Raw genomic sequence first — 22,637 nt, forward strand, 5'->3', positions numbered from 1 at the left:
CATCAAAACGGCAGGCCAAGGAGCCAGCCTGAGCAGGGTCTGCCAGGGGGAGATGAGGCCTGGAACCCCCTTTGTGCGGGGTGGTGGAGGCTGGGGTGGAATGGGGGTGGGAGAAGGGGACAGGCAGTCCGTTCTCTTTCTCTCTAGCTCTCTGGCTGTGTTCTAAACGAAGTCGAGTCTCGTCACTCGTCTTTCGCTCGATCCTTGTTGATTTTCTTCATTTTCATCCTGCGGTTCTGAAACCAGATCTTGACCTGCCTCTCGGTGAGGTTGAGCAGTCGGGCCACCTCGTACCTGCGGTCCCTGGTGAGGTACATGTTGAACAGAAACTCTTTCTCCAGTTCCAGCGTTTGGTGTTTGGTGTAAGGGCAGCGCTTCTTCCGCGTGGAGCGCGCGTGGAGCCAGTTGGCAGCCGGGTTGTCTGTGGGGAGAGAGACACGGAATTTAGAAGGAGAAGCACACCCCCCCTCCGCTGGGGGCTAGGGAACCTCCTGGGGTCTTCGACCAAAGTGCAGGACACTGCTGAATTGGTTAGGGAAGGCGGCTGAGCCACAGACACAATGGAACCCTGGCAGACAGACGCAGGGACGGTCACTTACAATTGCACGCAGTAAAACCTCGGCTCCCCCTCCCCTCTGAGGCCCTCCTTTCTCTTCTTCCTCTGTCCTCCCGTCTTTTCCTCTCCTTCCTCCCACTCTCCGCACACTGTACGAGTGAAATGTGGAAACAGAGCTTCTTGCCAGGCAGGGAGAATCCACGCTGCCCTGTTCATGTAGCAGGATTGATCTTCTCTTCGCTCCTCACTGACTCACTGTCTTCCCTTCCCCACCTTTCCTTCTACTCTCCCACTCCTTATTGACCTCCCTGAAAGGCCGTAGGAGCTGGGCAGGCAAGCACGGTGCCCCTGGGCGGCCCAAGGCCGTTGATCACTTCTCCAGTTTATTCGAATAATCTGGCATGGGGACTCGCGGGGCCCGGGCGCCTGCAGCCTCATCTTGGGCAGGATTTACGCCGCCACTGGCTGAAGGCGAGAACTGGAGGGAATCGGCCGTCTCTCCCAGTGTCCCGGCTGCAGTTGCTGCCGCTGCTCCCAGACAATCTAGCCGCAGAAAAGACTCTCTGCCGCGCTGCTTTCGAAGAATGGCTCAAAGTATCTCTGTCCTGGTCCCGGGCAGCCAGGGAGAGGGGCGACTGGTCTTGGCTTGGCCCGCAGCGCCCGCCCCGCCCCCTCTCTCGGCAGCAGCCGCCTCCCCTCCCCCCAGCCCTGTGGGCCCACTTGTCACTGCTCTCTGGACTTGGGGCCCCATCCGAGGCGTCCCAAACAGCAACTTCTGGCTCTGGCCCCTGCTTAGGAGGCTCCCAGCGCGGGCGAAGGCAGACTTGAGAGAAAGCTGGCGGGCCGGCAGATCCAGGTGGCCGGCGTGGAGGCGGCGGCCGGTATGGCGGGAGGAGACACTTACTGGGATCGATGGGGGGCTTGTCTCCGCTGCTCTCATTCTCAGCATTGTTTTCGGAGAAGGCACCTTCGCTGGGCTGTTTTTCTCTATCAACTGGAGGAGAACCACAAGCATAGTCAGTCAGGGACAGAGTGTGAGTGTCAAGCGTGGGACAGTCACCCCTTCTGGCCGACAGCGGTTCAGGTTTAATGCCGTAAGGCCGGCTGGAGGGCAAGCCCGCGAAGGAGAGCGCACCGGGCGTGGGCTCCAGCCAGGAGCGCATGTACCTGCCGTCCGGCGCCGCCGCAGCCACCGGCGCCTGGGGGTGCACGTAGGGGTGGTGGTGATGGTGATGATACACCGCCGCGGGCACCGCGTTGGCGCCCGCCGCGTGCACCGGGTTCCACGAGGCGCCGAACACCGCCGCCTTGGACTGGAAGCTGCACGGGCTGAAGTCGGGGTGCTCGGCCAGCGCCGCAGCCTGCCGCGGGGGCTGACCCAGGGCCCCCGGCGCATAGCGGCCCGCGCCCAGCTCGTCCGCGGTGTCGGCGCCCAGCAAGAACGAGTCCACGTAGTAGTTGCCCAGGGCCCCGGTGGTGGCCATCGCCGTGCCCCGCACCCGGCCGGCCGGGCCGACCCGCGGAAATTATGAAACTGCAGATTTCATGTAACAACTTGGTGGCACCAGGGGGAGAAGTACAGTCACCTAATAAGTTGCCGGCGCCCGCGCCCCTATTGGCCGCGCGCGTCACGTGCCCGCCCGGCAGAACAATAACGCGTAAATCACTCCGCACGCTATTAATGGCCCGGTGTTTTGCAGTCATAATTTTTATAGCAAAAGCCATATGTTTTTATGCAAAGGGATCGCGGCGCTCCACGATCGGGTTTGTTTTAATTGTGGCCAACGAAGATTAAAAGATCAAATCTGGCCTTGCCTCTGTACTCCCTCCCTCCCCTCCCCTCCCACCGCCACCACCAGACACACACTTCTTAAGCGGACTATTTTATATCACAATTAATCACGCCATCAGCAAGGCGCGGGTCCTGCGTGCGAGTGCGGCCAGCGGAGCCCCTCATAAAATTAGACAATAATTGAAGCCATAAAAAAGCAGCCAAATCGCATTCTCCGTCTACTGTATTTAAATCTATATTTATGATATTTCATAAGGAGTTATTGTTTCAGAAGCCACACAGGCTGGTGGGAAGTTGGGAACCACCAACAGATTCGTTTTCCTCGCCGTGGCTCCCAGCTGTAAAAATTTACGAGGACTTGGAAAGGTTAAATTAGACTGTTGTGTTTGGTTGGCGAGCTCCCTGTAAATAACCCCTGCGGTTCCCAGAGATGCGAGTTTACTCCGGACCGGCTGCGAAAAGTCAAATTCAACATAGTATCCGTCCGAAACAGAGACACCCCTGCCCCTGCCCGGGCGCGCTGGGCAGAGACAGGCCGCCGAGAGGGCACCGCCTATCGAGGGCCCCTGGAATTTGCCAGCCTGGGGCGCCGGGCGCCGGGGCAGCTCCCAAATTCTCCCCTGCGCCTCCAGCGTGGGCCCCACCGAGGAGCGGCCGCACAGGGAGCAGCCAGCCGTCCCTGAGGCGAAGGGTTTGAGAGCCTGGCTGTGCCGCGTGTTCCGCCCGAGCCCCCGCACACGCGCGCTCAGCGCGCACTGTTCATCGTCCGCTGAGAAGCACGATCCCCTGCGGACGCAGGAGGCGATCCAGCCCTGTGCTCCGACCTCTAAGGCCCTAATACTGAGCTCTGCAAGCCTGATGACGCTCCCCGAACCAGAGCTGCGAAAAAAGGCGGGCGGCAGCACCAGTGGAAGGAGAGTCCAGCTTGCAAAAAGGCAGCCCCGCCTGAGACCCCGCGGCTCCAGTAGCTGGGAGGCCTGCACCGGAGCGGCTTGCCTCGGGACTCAGTATGAGTCCTTCAGGGTACCTTCCTTCCTTCCATCCTTCCTGGCCACCGCCCCGGGCCCGCCTCGGTTACCCATCCGGCGGGGCGGCTCAGCAGAGTTACAAGGCCCAAAGCGGAGGCGGCCGCAACTCAAGTCCAGGGCTAGAAATTAAAATGAGGAGGGGCACGGGGCATTGACTTTAATCCCATCCCTTAACTTGGCCAAATTGAGGAGGGTATTTCTCACTCCTGAGAGTCAGGGGTAAATTAAAAGACCTCGCCTCTCTTAATTGGGGGGGAGGGGGGGAACCCAGCCCAAATCCGAACAGAAAGCAGCGACTCTGAAAAATGAGGTAATTAAATTCACGTGTGAACACTGTGCCTGCAAGAGTGTTTCTCATTAGCCCACTTCCCTGGCGGCGAGGGCGGGCGGCCTCGGGCGCTTCCATCTCCTTTTCTGCCTTCATCCGCCCTAACGGTTCCAGTAATCCCCCCCAAAACCCTGATCCCAGGTGGAGATCCTTACATGCCAGGCTCTCCACCAGAGTGAGGCTGCGAAGCCGAGGGGAGGCCAACCGGGTGCCCCTTCCTCCGCCGGCGCCGGAAGAGGGAAGTGGTGCGCACAATGAACTCCGACGTGGCTGGTCCTGGCCGCCTCGGCCCCCTCCCCCCTAATATTTTCCTTTCCCTGTAAATTCCTCCGCGTTATCCCCACCCCCACCGCAGCCCAAGGTGTCCCAAACTCGAGCACTTCGCGGAGCCCCTGAGATTTTCACTAAGAAAAATTAACCTTGGAGAAAACCTTCACTCCTAATTGTAATTGGACACGCCTGGCTGCCTTTGCACTTTTTGTACCGAGAAGACACGAATTATTATTAGCATTTTTTCCAAATAAAAAGGCTGTTCTTTAAATAGCCTTAGCCCCCAAAATAAGATGGTTACTAAATAATTAGCAGGCGTTGAGTTTTTAGTCTTCCTTACTGATGCCAAGAAGGAGGGAAAATTACAAAACCAAATATTATCCCTCTTCATCCCAGAGGTTTGGGGAGAGAATATTTAGGCTTTTGTGTCTGCTTTTATTTTAGAAGTGAAAAGAATTGCGTCTGCATAAAGAAATAAGTTGGTGTAATTACAAACTGCTTCTTCTCGCCTGCGAGTTCTAAAACTTCGGCCTCCAAAACAAATCCAATGCTCGGGTCCAGAAAGTGGCAGACAGGAGTTGAGAGGAACGCGCTGTGCCGGCCTTTCAGATAACAGGACGGCGGGCCCTCGGCCAGAGCTGCGAAGGGAAGCACCGCTCGCTCGGTGGGCATGAGTCTGAAGGCCCGCGAGTGTGTGTGTGTCGGGGGGTACGGAGGGATGGAGATTGTTTTCAGTTCTGGGTAGCGAGAATGGTCCGACTAGCTTCCAACGGTGGACTACAACTTGGAACAAGGACTCAAGTTTGTATTCCAACGGTTCTGGAATTTAGGATTCCTTTCCCCTATTTTTTGAAACAGACTCGCGCTGGAAGGGTCCCCTTCCCCAACACCCGTCCACACATGGATGCCGTTTCTAACATACTCTGAACCTGATAGAAGCTAGTGGCAAGCAAGCAGCGAATCTTTGCCCTAGCGGGGCTTCCTTATCGCGGTTAAAGCTCGAGCAGGGACCGGCAGGCCTGGGAGAGCGGAGGAAGCTTCCCCGCGGAGTTCCCTGCGTTGCCAGGCTCTACCGAGACTGGCTGGGCCTCAGCCCAGGTCCCAGCCTCAGGTCCCCAGGGAGGCTGTCGAAGGCCTCCTTGCCCTCGGTGTGGGCACACAAAAACGCCGCGAATGCCCCCCTAATCCGATCTCCTAGGCTGCCATTACTGGCCCGCGGAGTAGGAACGCAAGGCCGCCGCCATCCGGTCGTGATCGTAACCGAGGCCTTGTCTGCGCAGCGGCACACCAGGCCCAGATCCACAGCCCTCAACAGCAGCCCCACGCGTACCCTTCCTCGGCAGATTTCGACTTCCACTTGAGCACGCAGAGAAAAATAACACCCCCCCAGGCTCTCCCCAAGCCAGCCCTGGGTCCCTCTGGAAGGAAGAGTTGAGGAGGATGGGAGGTGGAGATAGAAAACGACACAGAGAGACTGAAGATGAAAGAAAATTAAAAAGAAGGAAAGAAAGAAGGAATAAAGAAAAAAGAGTAAAGAAGGAAAGAAAGAAGGAAGAAAAAGGCGACTCCCAGGAGTAGAGAGTGGTTTACAGACAGAAGGGTAAGTGGCAAGGCCGGGATCCCAGCCTCTGTTCGCCCCAGTTTGGCCTGAGTCTCCACTGGCAAAGGGATCTTTCCTGATCTCGTACCTGGATTGGGGCTAGTGTTGTCCTAGCCTTGCAGCAGAATCGCGGGTCCCTGGCCAGGCGCAGGCCTGGAGCGGGGAAGGCCCAGGACGGAAGCGTGCGCCCCTGACCTTGAATGGCTCGGGGCCCAGAATTACTACCACGCCCCCGGCGTCCGCTAAGGAGCAGCTAACCTGACCATACCTGCTCGGGGCCAGGTAGAGATGGGGGGTGAGGCCAGCAGGCAGGCAGAGCTCTGAGAAGGAGGCAGGGTCGAGGCTCCTGCGTGGGAAAAGCCGAGGTTGCCACCGCAGGCCTGGCACGACCAGGGTCTGGATGCCCCGCCCGGCCCGGCCCCCGCGCGCACAGGTACCTGGAGACGATTTCAACTGAAGTAATGAAGGCAGTGTCGTGCTGTCGAGAGAAAGCTGGATCCCAACAACAGGAAACTACCTAAATCACCGACCAGTTCTGGTGCTGCCCGCGCGGGGCTGCCTCGCCCGCCGCCGCCTCCGCCGCCGCCACTGCCGCCGCCAAGGGAGAACCCTGAGATCGCGCCCGGCCCGGCCCCTCGCCAACCTGCGCCCGCCGCTGCTACTGCGTGCCCCGCGCTGCCGCTAAGGCATCACGGAGGGAGATGCCACCGGCCCCAGTTTGGTGAACCTGGGAAAGGGAGGGAAGGAAGGTAAAAGAGGGGAAAAAGCGAGAAGAGAGAAGGAGCAGTGGGCGTGCTGGTTTCCCAAATTTTGCTGCTCAGCGAGCAGGCGCCCAGCGGCGGTAGCCCTGGGCGACTGGAAAGCGCCAGGGACAGCACCGAGCCCGGCTCCCTGTCTGGTCTTGGCCTCCCGCGCTCGCTCCCCGCCGCTCCCTCTCCCCCTCTCTCCCTCACCGCCAGCCAGCCAGCCAGCCGGGGCGCGCGCTCCCGCGCCCCCTCCCCCCTGCCGTCGCCCCCTCCCACCTCCCGCGAGCAGGAAACGCGTGGCCCCGCGGAGGGCGACCAGGTAGGGGAGGCCGTGCTGGGTGAGGGGGGGGTCCAGGCCGCCCGGCCGCGGTCTACCTAAGCGCTGCGCGGACGCTAGTGACGCCCTGTGGGCCCAGCCTGATCCCCGGATTCCTAGGCTGGGAGTCATCTAGGACCAGGGGACCCGCAAAATAACCAGCCTCTGCGAGCCTCCCTAGGGCTCCCGATAGAAATCCTGTTTGGCTTCCTCTGTCTATGCAGCTCCCCTCTCAACTGAAACCACTGGTCCAAGACAGCCACAATCCAGATATACTAGCAAGTCATAAAACTGAACAAAAGCCGACAAACCTTACGGCACCAGGGCTATAGGGCCCAGACAAATTACGACCGTCTAGGTAATATTTAAATAGATGCCTAAAGTAATTGCAGGGGGCGCAGGCTAGTCCTCCTGTTGTAAAAGTGGTGGACGGGATAAAGTGGAAGGTGAAGATAAGAAGTCAAAAAAAAAAAAAGAGGTAAAATTAAAAAGCTTCATTCCACAGCTTTTATTCTTCTATAAGAACATAAACATCGTCTTTTTTTCCACGCACAGCAGCATTACAATATTAATTTATTCTGATTTAAGATTAGAAGTAAATAGAACTAGAACTAACATTTATAATAACGATAGAATGCATTTGCATAAAACAAGATTGGCAATTTTTCATAATAATAGACATTTATACAGATTTGTATTTATAGTTTTTTCTTTTTCTGCACCTACAGGTTTGACCCTTTTATGCATGTAACTTCACAGTATAAAGGAAATTCACAATGTCTCCCTTCTCTAGCCATTCTGCTTGCCCCCAGCGGAGGAGTCCGCTTCTGTGAATTTTGGAAAGTAAAAAAAAAAAAAAAAAAGAAGAAAAGAGTGGGGGAAAAAAAGAAAACCTCCACAAGATAGGGAGAACTGTGGTGTGCTTGTCATGTGTTACCACTGGTAACAATTATTTAATGACAAAAAATCCACAAAATCTGCATATCTAAACAAAACTACATTAGATTATTTATCTACAGCCAGAAGGATATGGAAATTCAGGGGTAAGTGAAATAATTTAGTCCCACAATGCAAGACCTTACACAAACTGGAAGAGAACTTTTCTTCTGGTCATTCTTTTTTTCTTTTAAAGCTGGGATATTTTACAGAGGAAGGAAAAATTAATCTAACTTTTTCGGTTTTCCAATCAGCCAAAGTCAAGCCCTTTTGCCAACCTGCAAGTCCATGCCTGTAAGTCCTTCTCTTTGCCAAGGAAGAAAGGAAGAAAGAAAAGAGGAACCCAGAGGCCTGTATCCCCTGATTAAACACAGCCCAGCACTCCAGGCCAGGGAGCCCGGTGGCGGCTCCTTGCACCATTGACCTCAGGCCAGACACCTCAGCGCCTACAGTGGGACCTCTGCCTTCCGGCTAGGTTTGCCCCGGGGGGGCCGCAGGAAACCAGCTCCAGTTCCACCGGGAAAACAGGGGCCATTTCGAGCATTGGAACCCCGAGACAGCAAACCATCCCAGTCACCACTTGACACTTAGGACAATATCTCTCTCTCTAGAATTTGAGCGCGATATGGCTTTTTCCCCCAGAAATCAACAAATAAACCAGCACCAAGCAAACAGACAAAGAAACAAGAAGTCAGAACAAACCAGCCCTGCACAGATGTAACGGCCAGCGAGATGGCGAGTGTGGGAGGGAGGAATGGGGCTCCGGCACAGGTGCGAGTTCCTGGGCAGAGGCCGAAGACAGAGGGAGGAGAACAGCTCTCTGGAAGCGAAAAAACGGCGTTGCCTGGAGATTCATCAGGAAAAATTAAAGTTGGCTGTGAGCTCCCGGATCCGGTTTTCTCGGTTCATTTTCTTCAGTTTCATCCTGCGGTTCTGAAACCAGATTTTCACTTGTCTGTCCGTGAGATGGACGCTGCGGCTGATCTCTAGGCGCCGCTCTCGAGTAAGGTACATGTTGAACAGAAACTCCTTCTCCAGCTCCAGCGTCTGGTGCTTCGTGTAGGGGCAGCGCTTCTTCCGGCCGCTCTTTGCAGTGAGCCAGTTGGCTGCGTTTTCGCCTTTGGAATTGCCTGGCATTTAAGAGAATAAAGAGGGGAAGGTTAAATCGAGGCCACGCGGGCTGCAAGCAGGGGTGAATTTAGGACGTCTCTGCCATAAGAGGGATGCCGCCCTGAGTCACACAGTTATGCCCCTTTAGCTTGCCTAGGAAGAACAGTTTCTCCAAAAGGCGTGTGCAAAATCAAGTGGGCCTCCAATCTACACCTATCCTCCTAATATACGTTTTCCTCCACTTTTTTCCAAACACCTGTTTTAGCACAAAGCTGCCAGGTGCTTGCAAAATGAGTGGCCTGGGAGACCAGGCTGTATATCGTGAACTTAACGCCTTTCTTTGCTTCTTGCCCCAAGGCAGATGAGCATTTCCTAGCCCCCAGGCTGGGATGTGGGATGCTTACTTGGAAAGGGGCCTGGCAGCGGGGCTGTGTTTCACTCCAGCCCCCTGGTTGCCCAACGCCCGTTGAGGAGAGGGAGAAGAGAATAGTTGGGACTTGGGGAAGGCATGAAAAGCTGATTTGGGGTCAAGGGCCCTCCCTCACGTCTCTCCAGGAGCCAGGGACGTGCAGTCTGGGCGATTCCGAGTTTCAGGGGAAGCGATACGGCCCCTCTCTGACTCACAGCTCAGGGCCCCGGCGTCCGGGCCGGATTTGCCTTTTCTTCTCCCCGAAACGAGGATTCCCGCCCCTCCAGCAACTTTGAAAAAAGCATGGGGGATCGTAAACTCGAACTTCGCCGGTTAATGGGCTTATTTATTGGTGCTGGCGGCTGCTTATTTTGGATGCCTTACAAACATCCACGCTATCTGCGGGCGAGCTACTTTCCCTCCCTCCCCCTCCCCCCGCGTGGGCCGCGCCTAGCAGGCTGGGCCCAGACCATGGCTTAGGGTGCTCTGGGCCACGGAGAAGGGCATGTACAAGAGGGGGGCTGCTCGTCGGTGTCCTCGCCTCCAGAAGGGGTGAGCTGAGGCCACCGCAGAGGACGTCTTGGTGTGGGGTGCTAAGCCAGACGTGAATTTTTACTGCGTCCCCACGCCCAAATATTAAAAAGCAAGTTCACAAGGTCAGCCTGCCTGCAGCTCGGGCCAAGGCCGGCCGGCTGCTAGGCGCACTCCTGGCTCTCTGCTCCTTCCCTTCTCTGGGTCTGCCTGTCTGTCTGCCCGCCTGACTGCGGCCCTTCAGCGTGCCCTGCTTACCCAGGGAGTCCTTCTCCGGCGAGGCTTTGCTGCTCTCGGAAGGGGCCGGGGAGAGCTCTTCCGCAGCCGAGGACGAGGCGTGTGCCTCCTCGTCGCCCTGCGAGCCCCCGCCGCTGCCACCGCAAGCCAGCGTGGGAGGCGGCGGCGAATCGAGGGCTCGCTCCTTCCGGGCTGCATCCGCCGAGCCGGAGGCTAGCGAGGGTGGCGGGTCGAAGCCGCGCCCCGGGGGCTGAGCGGGGAACGGGCCGGCTCCAAGCTGCAGCGCGCCGCCGCCGCTGCCGTAGCTCTTGGTCGTGCCATAGGCCTGGGAGAGGCGGAAGTAGCCGGGCACTGGCACCCCACTGGAGGTGCCCAGGGCGCAGCCGTCGGGCGGCGGGCCCCGCGGGAAGGGGGCCAGCTCGGCAGCGGCGGCCGAGCCTTTGGGGCATTTGTCAGCCGAGTCGTAGAGGCAGTAGGAGCTCTCCTCTTTGATGTTCTGCGCGAAAGAGCAAGAGGTGGCCTGCGGCGGGGGCTGGGGTGGTTGCGGCGGGGGCGGCTGTTGCTGCTGGGTCTGCTGCGGTGGCGGCCCCTCGGGCGGCTCCATCCGGCACGACCGGGGCGCGTCCAGCCACAGGTCTATAGGCGCGGGCGCGTAGCCGTGCGCCCCGGGCCCCAGGCCCCCGCTGCCGCCGCCGCCGCCGCCTGGCGAAGCTGCCTCATTGCGCTTGCCTCCCAGAGCCGGGAAGAGCCCGCAGCTCTGCAGCCCGTAGGGCAAGTCGGCGGCTGGTGGCAGGTAGACCCCGCCGTGGGCGTAGTAGCCACCGCCGCCGCCGCCCCCCGCGCCGCCGCCACCACCGCCAGCCTCGCCTCTGCCGGAGCTGATGAGCGAGTCGACCAAAAAAGAGTTCGCGGCGGGGCTCTCCGAGCATGACATTGTTGTGGGATAATTTGGCGAAGGGAGCAGATAGCTCTTTCTGGCTGACATTTCTTGTGCAAAACATGCTGAATACGATTAGCAATCCCCCCGCACCGCGGCGGGCGCCCGCAGCCAATCCTGAGCCAGAGTTTCCGCGCGACCACTCCCAGTTTGGTTTCGTAGGCGCGGGGCCGCTCTCCGAGGGCGCCCTCCGAGCCCGCGATTGATATAAATATGTAATCTGTATTGATGGGCCGCAAGACGCACACCCGATATCTCAGCCCAAAGGCCAGGAGCTGTGGGGGCTGCCCCAGCGTGGCTGGTGGGGGGCCGGGCCCCTGGGCTTGCCCCGCCCATGCCCGGACGTGAGTCCTCCTCCGGGGTCTGTTTGAAAGGCCCTTGGGCCCCGCGCAGTTAACAAGTGGAGTGTTTATGGCGCGCACCCCGTCCCGCCTTGGGTGCTCCCTATTCTTATTTCGGAATCAGCCACTAGCCCTTGGTGCACTCTAACCACTAAGGCAGCCTGTCGGGCCTCAGGCTCTTCCGATTCAGCTCTGGACCTGAAGCGGTCTCGCAAAAGTGGCGGACCTGGTCCTAAGGCCATCAGGACCCTCAGAGTGTCCGAATCCAGAGCCGGCTGGAAGCTGGCTATTACCACTTCTTTCTTGTATCCCACACAGAATTTTCCCCAAAATGCAATGCCCTGGCCTCGCAGCCCCCTACACTTCTCTTCTGCTAGCCGGTTGACCCAGTTAGGATTTTTGCCTCTGGTGTGCTCACCTGGCTTGCCTTCTCTGTAGCTCCTGTCGGTGGGCCTTGATGGGCTGGCAGGAGTGAGGGGTGGAAGAGACTGGCAACCTTGGCTGAAAGATTCCTCCACCCCTACTCCGAGGCTGGAGCCAGGTCCAGACACCCCACAGCCCCATCACCCTGACAGCCTCCAAGCTCATACGCCGTCTTGAGGAAGTGAAAGAAACATTGATTTTAAGGGTCTTTGGCTTGCCGAGAGGCGAAGACCTGGAGGGGGAAACCCGGTGGGGGGCAACCGACAGACACCTCTGCCACACTCTTCTTCAGCTCTCCATTTAGCCTTGGCATTCGAACGCTGCCGGAGGCTATGACAAGAGCCAGTGTCACCACACTCGTGCCTCTCCGTCCCCTCCCTTCTTCCCCCCTCCCCTCCAAACCCGAGGCTGGGGCAGCCCTCACTCCCGCAGTGTGCGCATTTTAACGAGGCCCGCGGTGAGGAAATCCGTTCCCTGCGAGGCCGGGTTGGGCTCCTGGCCCAGTAATAGGAGCGTTCGGAGGCCAGGCCCTTTGCTCAGCAGACACTGGGGCCTCCTTCTTCCCTGGCCGTGGTGACGCGCTCTTAGTCAACTGGAAACGGCTGGCCCAGGGCGCTAGCCCCCAAGAGTGGGCCTCATACATGTCTCAGGAAATGTGATCTTTTCAGGCCGGATCCACTGGAGCCCAAGAGGTCACTGCCTTGCCCCTGGCCTGCGGGCTACAGCTCTCCAGGATGCCCCAGGCCTGCCGCCCGGCCAGCTCCAACCCCAGCAGAGGCCCTGATTGTTGCTGCTGAACGCCGGGATCCCAGGAAGCTGACCGCTCAGGCCTCTGCGTGCAGCGGGAAAGACCCTTGCATCCCAGGTGATTTGCCAGGCACTTGGCCTTGTTCCTCCCAGTATGAACCCAGTCTGAGGAAGAAGCCGGGCCTGAGAGGACCCAGAGAGAGCGCACGGGAAAGCCAGGGCTCTGCCGCCAGCTTCTGAGATGCAAGCAGTTGCGAGCATTTGCGGTCTCTGCCGGCCTCGGCTACTCCGCGCACAGTGCCCGGAGGCCGCGCCACCGTTTGCGCTGCGCTCCAGCCACTTTTAGCACTGCGCTCCGCAGTGACTGGCTCTGCGGACTGGGCATCTGGAGTGGGGGGGGATAGAGAGAGAAAGAGGGAGAGGGGCAGAGGGAGAGAAGGGCAGAGGGAGAGAAATGAGAGGAGAGAGAGCATGAGAGAACTAGTTATCTCCACCCCACGGGGTCTTGAGGCCGCAGTAGTGGCGTAGCCGAATCAAGTCAAGAATCTATGCGGAGAGCTCAGGAACTGTCCTTCGCTGTCCACGTTGCTCCCACGCACAAGGCTAAGGACAACTCTAACCCGGCTAGGCCCACAACACCAACGAACTTGAGTGCGGAAAAGCTACAGAGCACCGCAGCCTAGGACCCTTTCCCGGATGGGCCTGGTCCTTACCCGAGGGCTCGCCAGGCACTCAGGACGGTAGGGCTCAGCAGTGCTACTGGGAAATGCCACGAAGCTGAGGACTACCTGAGAAGGGGGTTTTGCCTCTCAGCACTGTCCATGCCTCTCAGGAAAGCTCTGCCGACTGGAAGTAGGTCCCAAGAACAGGAGAGGATTTCTTGAGGAGAAGGAGCCCCAAGCAGGGCAGTGGGCCGGGACTTTGTGCCTCACAGACTAAATGCAGAAAGCAACTTCCCAGGCAGCAGGTTGGGAAGGGCCAGTGACCACAGGAGAGAATGCTTGAGATGGTGGAGGCTAATAAAATAAAGTGAAAGACGATGATCTAAACCTGTCTTTTTTAACCTTTTTGGAAGTTAAGTCCCCTTTGGAAAATCTAAGGCCAAGTTCTGACTCTTATCCTGTGAGAAATGCACATCTGTGCATTCCCACAATCTGACCCATCATTTTCAAGGAGTTCACAGACCCCTCAAAGCCTTCTCCTTGGGCCCTCCAGAATGTTCCAGGACTCTCTGGAAATTCAGCGATCCGGCCAATTTGACTGGTAAGACAAGCCGGGTGCCTAATTGTAGGCAGCTCAGGCCCTGTCTGGTCAGGGCCCTCTAGGGTGGCCAAATGGGCTTCTAGCCTGGAGGGGATCCAAGAGCGTGCACACTCCAACTAAGGTTACAAAAGTCAGCTTGGTACTGCATCTGCTATAAGAAGGCTGCCCCGGCTGCAGCTGCAGAGTAGAAGAGGTGGAAGGGCCACTGCAGACTCCCAGACCATGGCATTGGCACTTGGGGCTTCACCAACCTTTGGAGAGAGCCGGATGTTTTTCTCCAGCATCTTTTCCCCCTTGTAATAAACCAAACAGGATGTTTGGTTTGTGCTGTTCTATGCTCTAAAAAAAGTGTGTAAGCTCATGTGGGAGCCCCTCTCTGGCCTAGTACCACCACCCCAACCCCACCCAGCTTGCTGAGCCGAGAGCAAATGGAGAGCCTGTGGGTGCGCGTGGGACGCAGACTGGCCTGCCGCTCGCTGCTGGTTTGGAGAGAAGATATCCACTCAGCAGAAGCTCAAGTTAAACAAGGCTGCCCTCTCAGTCAGTCCCCGGAGCTTCCAGCATCCCCTACCGCCCCCAAGGCTCCACACTCACAGAGGTGTTAGCTTCCTCAATAGAATATTCCATTTATTGATCGCCTTGGCTTTCCTCAGATTCCCCACCCCAGAGAGATTAAGAAAAGCGATTTAATTGCAGTATTAGTCGGCTTCTGGACACTCTCTCTCCGTCTCGCCATTTGCCTTCTTTCTCTCTCTCCCTTTCGCCCTCCCTTCCAGCTGCTGAATTTCTCTCTTGCTCTTTGGGTGACTTTGACTTAAAACTCTCGGTACCTTGCTTGCTTCAACCAGGCCTGTGGAGCGGTTATGTGGCAGCTGCCAGGGCCCACGTTTTATTTAGGAGTAAATATCGCCCATTTCTACCTGGGTAATAACACTCCCCGCTCCTCCATGGCTATGGAGCCGAAGTAAACGCCAGGCGGGCGGAATAAGCCCTGTGGCGAGGATTACGATGCAGTTCACCCGATATCAGATTTGTCCTCTTGAGTAAGCCCTTGCAAACGATGAGAAATAATAAACGATCACAAAAAAAATTCTTTTTTGAAACACTAGGTATTGAGATGGAGATAGCCAGTAAACAATTTGTATCTGAAGGTCGCTCTCAGTGCTCTCGGAGCTCAGAATGCTCTGACCCGCTATGGAGCTGGGCTGTGGCCCCACAGAGGAAAATAAACACTACTTCCATGTGCCCGGCTTTAACAAATATTCTGGACTTCTCCGATTCACGCATTTACTGCATAGTTAGAAAACTTTTTTGTAAGCAATGATGTTCTTTTCTCCTTCATCTTTAAGATTGTCAACATTTCCAGGGATATTTGGTGTGTGCAATCAAATATCAGGTGCAATATATCCCTAAGCAACCCACTTTAAATTTTTTCTAAATCCAGCCACTGAACTGGCCCCGCTCTCCTGATGAGACGAGTGTTATGGCCTTTTCAGCCACCGCCTAAATGGCAATATCCTTAGTTTTGTTCATAATAAACTGCATCTGGTCTTAAAACTAGAGGTGGCTCTGGGATTTTAGAGAAGGCTCAGGCTGCAGAGAGCACTGTGTGGGCGCTCACTCCTTCCTGTGGTAGCCTTATTCTGGCAGCCTTTAGGGCCCCTGCTCAACAAAGACTAGTGACTTTCACAGGCAAAAATCACACACAAGAAGCCCCTACTTTCTCTGAGACTCCCCCCACTCACCCATGCACTGTATGTTTGTGAAAAGAAAATAACCGTTTCAAGAAACTTATGAAAACATATTGGAACAAAAATTTAAATATAGGAAAAGAGGGAATTTGAAGCTGGCTTCCGAAATGTAAGTGAAATGATTATTTAAAACTTGTTTTATGACAATCCTGATGGAGCGATTGTTCGATCCAAGTTTATCCTCAGTGCCAGCTTTTGAAAATGTACAGGTGTTTACCAATACAATTTTTGCATATTTACAAAATATGCAAAAGATCTCATCTTTGCATCTAAGAAATTGCTGCAAAGCCCCCAGCCAGGTTTGTAGTGGTACATTCCAAATAAACAATACAGCCTTGTCTGGCAGCCTCAAAAATCAAATGCGACTTTTCCGAATTGGCCTTTTTCTAAACAAAGGTTTCCCCCAGGCTGCTGGGCAGACCTAGAGACCGAATCTAGTAGGAAACCAGAGACAACCCCGACGTCTGCCCCAGGGAATAAGCCTGCCCCAGCAGCCACGGTCGCTGAGCACCTCATTGTTTGGAGTAGAAACTTTCTATTTTCTGCGATCTCGCCCTCTCCTTTTTTCCGAATCACAACCCCCCTATCCCAGCACAGCCCGCGACCCTTTCGCTTGGATGCCCCCCATCCCTGGCTCATGCCAGTCTGAATATTTCTACAAAATCGAAAGATCGCTTTGGGTGAGATGCTGGCGTAGGGAGCTAAAACCGTCAACCTTCCACTTAGGCCTCCCCCTGCCTTCCAACCTTAGGGAGCGATGGGAGAAGGGGGGGGCGGGCTGAGCGCCTGTAGCGTCACCCCGGAGCGCACAAACCCAGCCACTTTCCCCAGCCCTGCTCAGACATCGGCCGCCTCCCCACTCCCGCCCCAGCCAGACTGAAATTGCTAAACCTGTGGCCTCTTACCTTGACACATTTCCGAAATCACTGCCAAGGGAGAGCTGGCTTCCCCGCGCCGCGACGCCTGCGAGGCCTAGACAAGGTGCGTTGCTTTAAATTACACCACCAACCACTTCCTGAAGGTGAGCCCCCCTTTTTTTTGATACGAAGGGGAGCGGGACAAGTGAAATAATGTAACGTGCTGCTCTTAGTATCAGAAGCGAACAAAGGCCAAGAATCGCGCTGGGGTTCCCCGCTCCCCGGCGGCTTTGACATTGATCGGAAGTGCGCCATCTCGTGGCGACTGAGCGCCTAGGCCCGGCCGGAGCTCCGGACCCAAGCCGGGAGAAGGAAACAGGCTCCAGGCAGAGACAGAGGGAGAGAATGTGCCCAGCCCGCTGCTAAAGAGATCTCATTTTTACATCTAAGAAATTGCTGCAAAACCCCAGCCGAGTTTATAGCGGCGCATTCCAAATATGCAAATTGGCTGGCCTCGGACGGGTTTACGACCACATTGTCACAGCCATCGGAGGATGGGGTTTTATAGGGCTCAGAAATCAAACCCGCGCCCGCTCGCCGCCCGCCCTCGAACAGTCCTCCTGGCTAGACTCTCTCTAGCAACTTGTGAGACTTTGGTTAATCTTTAACCGTCCCAAAGGAAGTCTTTCCTTAAACCCTAGGCCTCCCTGCCCACCCCCTCCCTGCCCCCCAGGAGAGTCCTCGTTCACCTCTGTGTGTCTATCAACCTAGACATTCATCTCGGGGTCTATCCCACTCCCCTTTGAGCCCGATTTCTCCAGTCGCGCCAGTTAGACAAACACACAAACAAATAAACAAAGCCAAAGCCGGGTCTGGGGTCTGGGGTCTGGGGCCTCTCTCCAAATTCGATCCTCTCTGCTGCTCTGGCCCTGCCTGGGTGGCTGGGGAGAGGGTAGAGTGGGGGTGGGGTGGGCAACAAAAGGCTCTGGCCTTTCCGCCCTGCCCCTCAAGGTTATGGGTGATGTCCAAATTTAAGGCAGAAGTTCAAAGGCAGGAAACAAAGAGGAAACCGGCATCTTTCTTTCCCCAAAGGGAAAAGGCAGCCTCAGCTGGGAGCTGGGGAGAAAGCGCCCTTAGAGGCTCCTAAGAGTCTGCTCTGTCTTTGTACCCAGACCAGTCTCCCTCTTGCTGAAGGGATCCCCAGGGCGTCCTGGAGTGGTTCCAATTCAGGCCTCCTAGTCCTGAGGTGAGCTAGCCCAGCCTGGGATCAGACCCACTGGCTACCTCAAGCTCCAAGGCTTTCACCCAGGGCTGGGGTCAGTCTGAAAGGACGAAGCCCCATATTCCAGTCCCTGAGATACCCCATTCCTGGGACCCCCACTTCCCAAAAGGACCTTAGCTGCCTAAGCCTGGTTTCTGGTGTAGTTAAATCCTGACTCAGTCACCTCCCCACCCCCCTCAGGGGCCTTGTCACTTGCCCCTTTCCTAGTGGGGGGATAATGAGGGGGCCGACATTTGGCAGTAAAAGGCAAGCAGGGAGAGGAATGTCACACCAGGACCCAATACTCAAGTTTCCACCGTCTTTATTTTCCTTGTGCCCTGTCGCCTGTATACATGCTGCGACATGCTCGGTGGGTGAGAACGGAGGACAGGCCAACACTCCTGTTACAAACAGAGCCACCAGATGCTTCTTAACACAGGAAGGCAGAGGAGATTCAATGGGAGGGTGCCTGGCTTTCTCAGCTGAGGTTCCCAGACCCTGGCGGGCTGAACTACCTCAGAGCATCCCCCTAATGCTTTCTAAACATTGAAAGAAATTAAAAAGACCATTCCCAACACCCTTCCCACCCCCTGCACCACCCGAAAAGAAATCAACTAACGGCAAAAAAAAATTCAAACAAAATAGGTTATGGTTCCTTTATTTACAAATCTTTTGAACACCATCCCTGTATGAAGCGTACATTCAAATATTCTTAGCAGTGAGTGAGTTTAACCGTGGAACACTGTAAACAGATAGAGCCTTTAAATATTTCTTCATCAACTTTTCTTCCCTCTACATTGCATCTTTTAAAATTCGCTTTGGTTCCTGCAGGGAAATATATATATAATATAATATTTATCTTTTAAAATAATTCCAAATCACTCTCGACCTCTTGGAAGGTCGCCGGAAGCTTCCAAGCTCAGTTCTGGGGTGGTGAAGGACGGAGTGCAGCGCTGGAACCGGGTGTTTTGAGAGACTCGAGGCCCTCATAGCTGGGGACCGCCGGCCAGGCCTGCTGCTCCTCTGAGCAAATCCAAGCTTCAATTAAGTGTGGGGGAGATTTTGCCAAGCTGCCGCACTCCACAGGCATTTCCTGCAGAGATCTCGCGGCCAGCAGCCTGGGCGAAGCCTCTTGGCTTTTTGATGTCTTCCACCTCAGGGAATGGTCTGCTCTGCAACCAGGCTTTAGGCCTGAGTGGCAGGCCAGGATGAAGACCCTCATCGGTAGGAAAAACTAGATGGGCTACAGGAGGCGACTGCTAGGAAGCTCAGGCCTGGGACGGTGCGATGAGTGGCTAGGAGGGGTGGAGAGCCACTACTGCCACCTGGAATCATAGATTTTTCTTCCCTCAAGGATCAGCAGCCCTCTCCCACCTCATATCTACCTCTTAGTCCAGCCGTCTTTCACATTGGCTTTGGAAAGTAGCCCCATTCCTGACATCTAGGAATCCTGCCCTTTCCTCCTGCTCCTGTCCCCAAGCTGAACTGGGTTTGGAGATCGCATAGCTTCTTGACGCAGGGGTCCTGAGGGTGGGCAGGCTCCATGTGGAGGGTCCAGGGCTGGAGTTGATCTCCGGGGGGCCTGGCAGGGGGCTGAGCCCCTGATGGAGACCACACCCAGCCCGAAGCTCTGCAGTCTCCAAGAGTGAACCACCAGGGGTCCAAAACCATTCATTCTAGTTGATGCACAACTCTCCAAATCCAATTACTGTTGGGAATCTTAACCACAGATGCCCAAGAGAGTCCCAGGCCACCTCTTTTGGGGCTATCTCCGTGTTCCCTCCCCTCTCTTGCACATCTTTCTTCAGAAGTCACTGTGTGCCTTGACCTTGTCAAGGGCAAAATCTGCATATAATCTCATGTGTCTGAAGCCCCCCACCCAATTCCAGCTGGCTAGAGCCTTAGAGGAGGGGGTTGGCCGAGTAGTACTGTAAACGGTCTCTGTTAATTTTTTTTTCCTTCATTCTCCTGTTCTGAAACCAGATTTTGACTTGACGGTCGGTGAGGTTGAGCATGCGAGACAGCTGCAGGCGCTTCTCTTTGTTGATGTACACGCTGAAGAAGAACTCCCGCTCCAGCTCCCGGATCTGGTACTTGGTGTAGGGGCAGCGCTTTTTTCGGGTGCGTTGGCCACCTGTGGAGGGCAAAAGAGGCAGAGAGTGAGCCAGGTGTGGGGGCTGCAATCCATCCCAGAGCCCCCAGTGGAGGAAAAGGGCTGGCCCCAGGGACTGGAGGCCCGGCCCAAGCCCCATCAAGGTGTCCCTAGGCCCTTGCCTTCAAGCTTCTACTGCCGGCCTGGGACAGGCTGCAGGCGGAGGTTCAGCCCCAGATAAAAGCCAGCTCCCTAGATAGGCCCCCAGGGAAGCTGCCCAGGCTGCCCCCAGAGCAGAAAGGAGGGCTCCTCACAGCAACAGGCGGGGTTGTGCCGCGGAAGCCGCTTTCAAAGCCGCCAAGTGGAGGTTGCCGGCTGCCTCCAGCCCGGCCAGACTAAACAAACTGCCGCCCGCGGACATTTCACCTTCCAGCACCTGGGAGCGGCTTCTCGAGGCGGTAAAGGCGGCCCCAGCCCTGGTCTTTCCCGGCTGCGGTCGTGACTCGCCCCGCGTTAACATCTGGGGCAGCTGCCGGGTCTTTGTCAGTCTGAGTCCTGGCCACCAGCACCTGCCCCCCTGGCCAGCCTCCTGGCTCCCGCGAGGCGAGGAGGTGGCAGCGGAAGCCCCGCATCCTGGGCTTTCCCTGAACACCAAGGCCACACAGCCGTCCTGGGCTCCCCGCAAGGCAGGGCTGCTGTGTTAAACAGGGTGGAGGAAAGAGGGGTTTCCCAAGGCTGCGGGCAAGCTTGGCTTGCTCCCCTTTTCAATAAAAGTCCACAACAGGTAAAGAAAAAACCCGCTTTTGACAGATTGAATAACAATTGTGAGTAACATGCAGTCCGACAGAAGGCAGCACTTAATTGCCACCGCGCCAGAGGAAAATGGCTTCCTTTGGACAAAAAGGCCAACTTTGGGTTAATTTGTTTCTTTTAATATATTGCTCGAGCTAAGCGGGCTATTTTATCTGTTAAACACGCTCCTAGCGCCATCGTTAAACAGCGATGCCTTTGAATCCCGGCCGGGACTGGAGTCCCGGCGCAACACATGGCTTTTATAAAAATCTCCGGATTACCTCGCTATCAAAGGCTCCCGGAGCCCTTGCAGGGGGAATTTACAGGCGCCCACCTCCGGCTCCCCAGCCCGAGCTGGCCCCGAGCGGGGTCGAGCTGCCGGGCTTGGGAGCCGAGAAGGGAAAAAAGGGAAAAAGGGAGTTGTTTTTTTTTTGCAGGCATGCCTTGGCCGGTGGGTATTTCACGGCCAATTTCAGCACTCGCCACGTGATCCCGCCTTTTATAACAAAGTTTTGTTGGGGGAAACCTAAAGGCCCTTCATAAACCTTATATGCTTATAAAACAGCATATAAAAATTTAACAGCGGTGCTGCGCTAGATTTCCAACTCCCCTTTCATAAAGCGCAGGGCGCTGCCTTTATACGTACTGGAGCCGCCGGCCTTGTCCTCAGTGTGGCCGGAAGACGACTCGGGGCTGCTGCTGCTCTCGGGGCGCCGCCGCCGCTCCTTCTCCTCCGCCGCCGCCGCCTCCCGGCAGCCGCCGCCGCCGCCGCCGCCGTCCGAACTTGAAGTTGCCGGCGTGCCCGTGGCCGCTGCCGCCGCCGCCGCCGCCGCGGAGGTCGCCGCGGCCGCCGGGGGCCCCTTCTCGGCGCTCTTGTCCCCGGGGTAGTCGGAGGAGGCGAGGTTTTCCGGGGTGCCGTAGGCCGTCTCGAAAAACTGGTCGAAAGCCTGTGGCAGGACGCCGTTCCTGCCCACGGTGCTATAGAAATTGGACGAGACGGCGGGGGTGGGGTGGTGGTAGACGTTGGCCGAGCTCTTGGCCAGCACGTCGCCAGGCACGCCGGCCGCGCTGGGCGCCTGCAGGCAGTCTCTGTGCACGAGCTCCTCCGCGGAGTAGCAGTGGGCCAGATTGCCGCGGGGGTGCCATTTAGTGGCGGGCTCAATGGCGTACTCTCTGAAGGTCACTTCGCGCACGGGTTGGACCTGGGGCAGGTTGGAAGAGTAGGAGTATGTCATTGGGCGCGAAGACGGGGTCTGGGGCAGAAAAGAAGGGAGGCTGGAGAAATCTGGACCCGAGACGTAGTAAGTACAACTTGGCAAATACATGTTAGAGGAGCAGGGACCACGCTCATCAAAATCCATCATTGGGCTACCTTGGGCTCTCCGCAGTAGCCGAGCTTAACATGATTCTCCACTGCAGCTGCCTCTTTGAAGCGGATCCGTGAAGTAGAAATTTGGAGACGTAAGCTGACGTGGAAATCTATCCCCATCCTTAGCAGGGAGGTGCTGGTCATGTGACCCGATGTTGAAATTGACAAGCTGCGAGCTAGTCCGGGCCTTTTTTTTTTTCCCCTTTCCTTTTTTTTTTTTTTTTTCCCTCACTCCCCGGCTTCCTTTCTTTGTAGCCACCTCAGGGGAAGCAACAGATCGTCACTCGGTGTTCTCACCGAAAGCACGTAATCGCCGGTGTAACTCATGTTGGCTGGGGGGCCTCCCGGCGCGCGGCGAGGCTGGGGTGCGCCCCCATGCCACTGGCTTGTGCTCAGCTGCACGGTCCTGGCCCTCGAGTGCCCCGAGGGCGGTGAGAGAGCTCGACTCCTGCCACCCACCACTCCCTGGGTGAGGGATGCCTCAGGCTGGGGGTGGCGGGGTGGGAGCGTGTCTCTGCGTGGCCCTTGCGTGGTCTTGGAATCTATTCGCCTGGAGGCTCGCGTTCGCACCTCCTCCCACAGGCCTGCTCTGGGAACCACTTCTGCCTCCGACCCCGGCCGGACCCCCTTCGGGGCCAGGGTTCGCAGCTGTGGATGTGCCTGCCTCGTGACTTGCCCGATTTGCACGGTGACTTGATTACACGCTCGCATTAATGGTCACTTCCGAAGCGCTTTAGTGCCTTCCGTCCCTAAACCGCCAACAACCAGGGCGGCTTCCCCCGCGGTTTGTCAGGGATCCGCAGGTCCCGGAAGGGCCTTCGTCTTACCCGGGATCCACCTCCCCTTCATCCTCCCAGCCGGCCTCCTCACTCCACCCCCTGCCCTTGGAGAAACCCACTCCTCCTCGCTCCCTGCCGGGGTTCATAGTCACTCGGCAGAACCAGA

At 56.6% G+C, this 22,637-nt stretch overlaps 3 protein-coding genes across 3 annotated transcripts; all 3 read right to left on the reverse strand.

The window, feature by feature from the left end:
* On the reverse strand, window positions 1-2,040 carry HOXA9 (homeobox A9). The gene is made up of 2 exons (XM_058568896.1): window positions 1,461-2,040; window positions 1-421 (listed from the first exon to the last, which is right to left on the reverse strand). The coding sequence occupies exons 1-2, from the start codon at window positions 2,038-2,040 to the stop codon at window positions 183-185; spliced, it is 819 nt and encodes a 272-aa protein (XP_058424879.1). The 3' UTR covers window positions 1-182.
* Window positions 2,041-8,427: 6,387 nt separating this feature from the next.
* HOXA10 (homeobox A10) lies at window positions 8,428-10,844 on the reverse strand. Its single transcript, XM_058568907.1, has 2 exons — window positions 9,881-10,844; window positions 8,428-8,702 (listed from the first exon to the last, which is right to left on the reverse strand). The coding sequence occupies exons 1-2, from the start codon at window positions 10,842-10,844 to the stop codon at window positions 8,428-8,430; spliced, it is 1,239 nt and encodes a 412-aa protein (XP_058424890.1).
* An 8,496-nt stretch (window positions 10,845-19,340) lies between these two features.
* Window positions 19,341-21,687, reverse strand: HOXA11 (homeobox A11). The gene is made up of 2 exons (XM_058568923.1): window positions 20,970-21,687; window positions 19,341-19,573 (listed from the first exon to the last, which is right to left on the reverse strand). Exons 1-2 carry the CDS (start codon window positions 21,685-21,687, stop codon window positions 19,341-19,343), a joined length of 951 nt encoding a protein of 316 aa, XP_058424906.1.
* Between the last annotated feature and the right edge of the window lie 950 nt (window positions 21,688-22,637).

This window comes from Diceros bicornis, chromosome 3, assembly GCF_020826845.1.
Source record: "Diceros bicornis minor isolate mBicDic1 chromosome 3, mDicBic1.mat.cur, whole genome shotgun sequence".
NCBI classification, from domain to species: domain Eukaryota; kingdom Metazoa; phylum Chordata; class Mammalia; order Perissodactyla; family Rhinocerotidae; genus Diceros; species Diceros bicornis.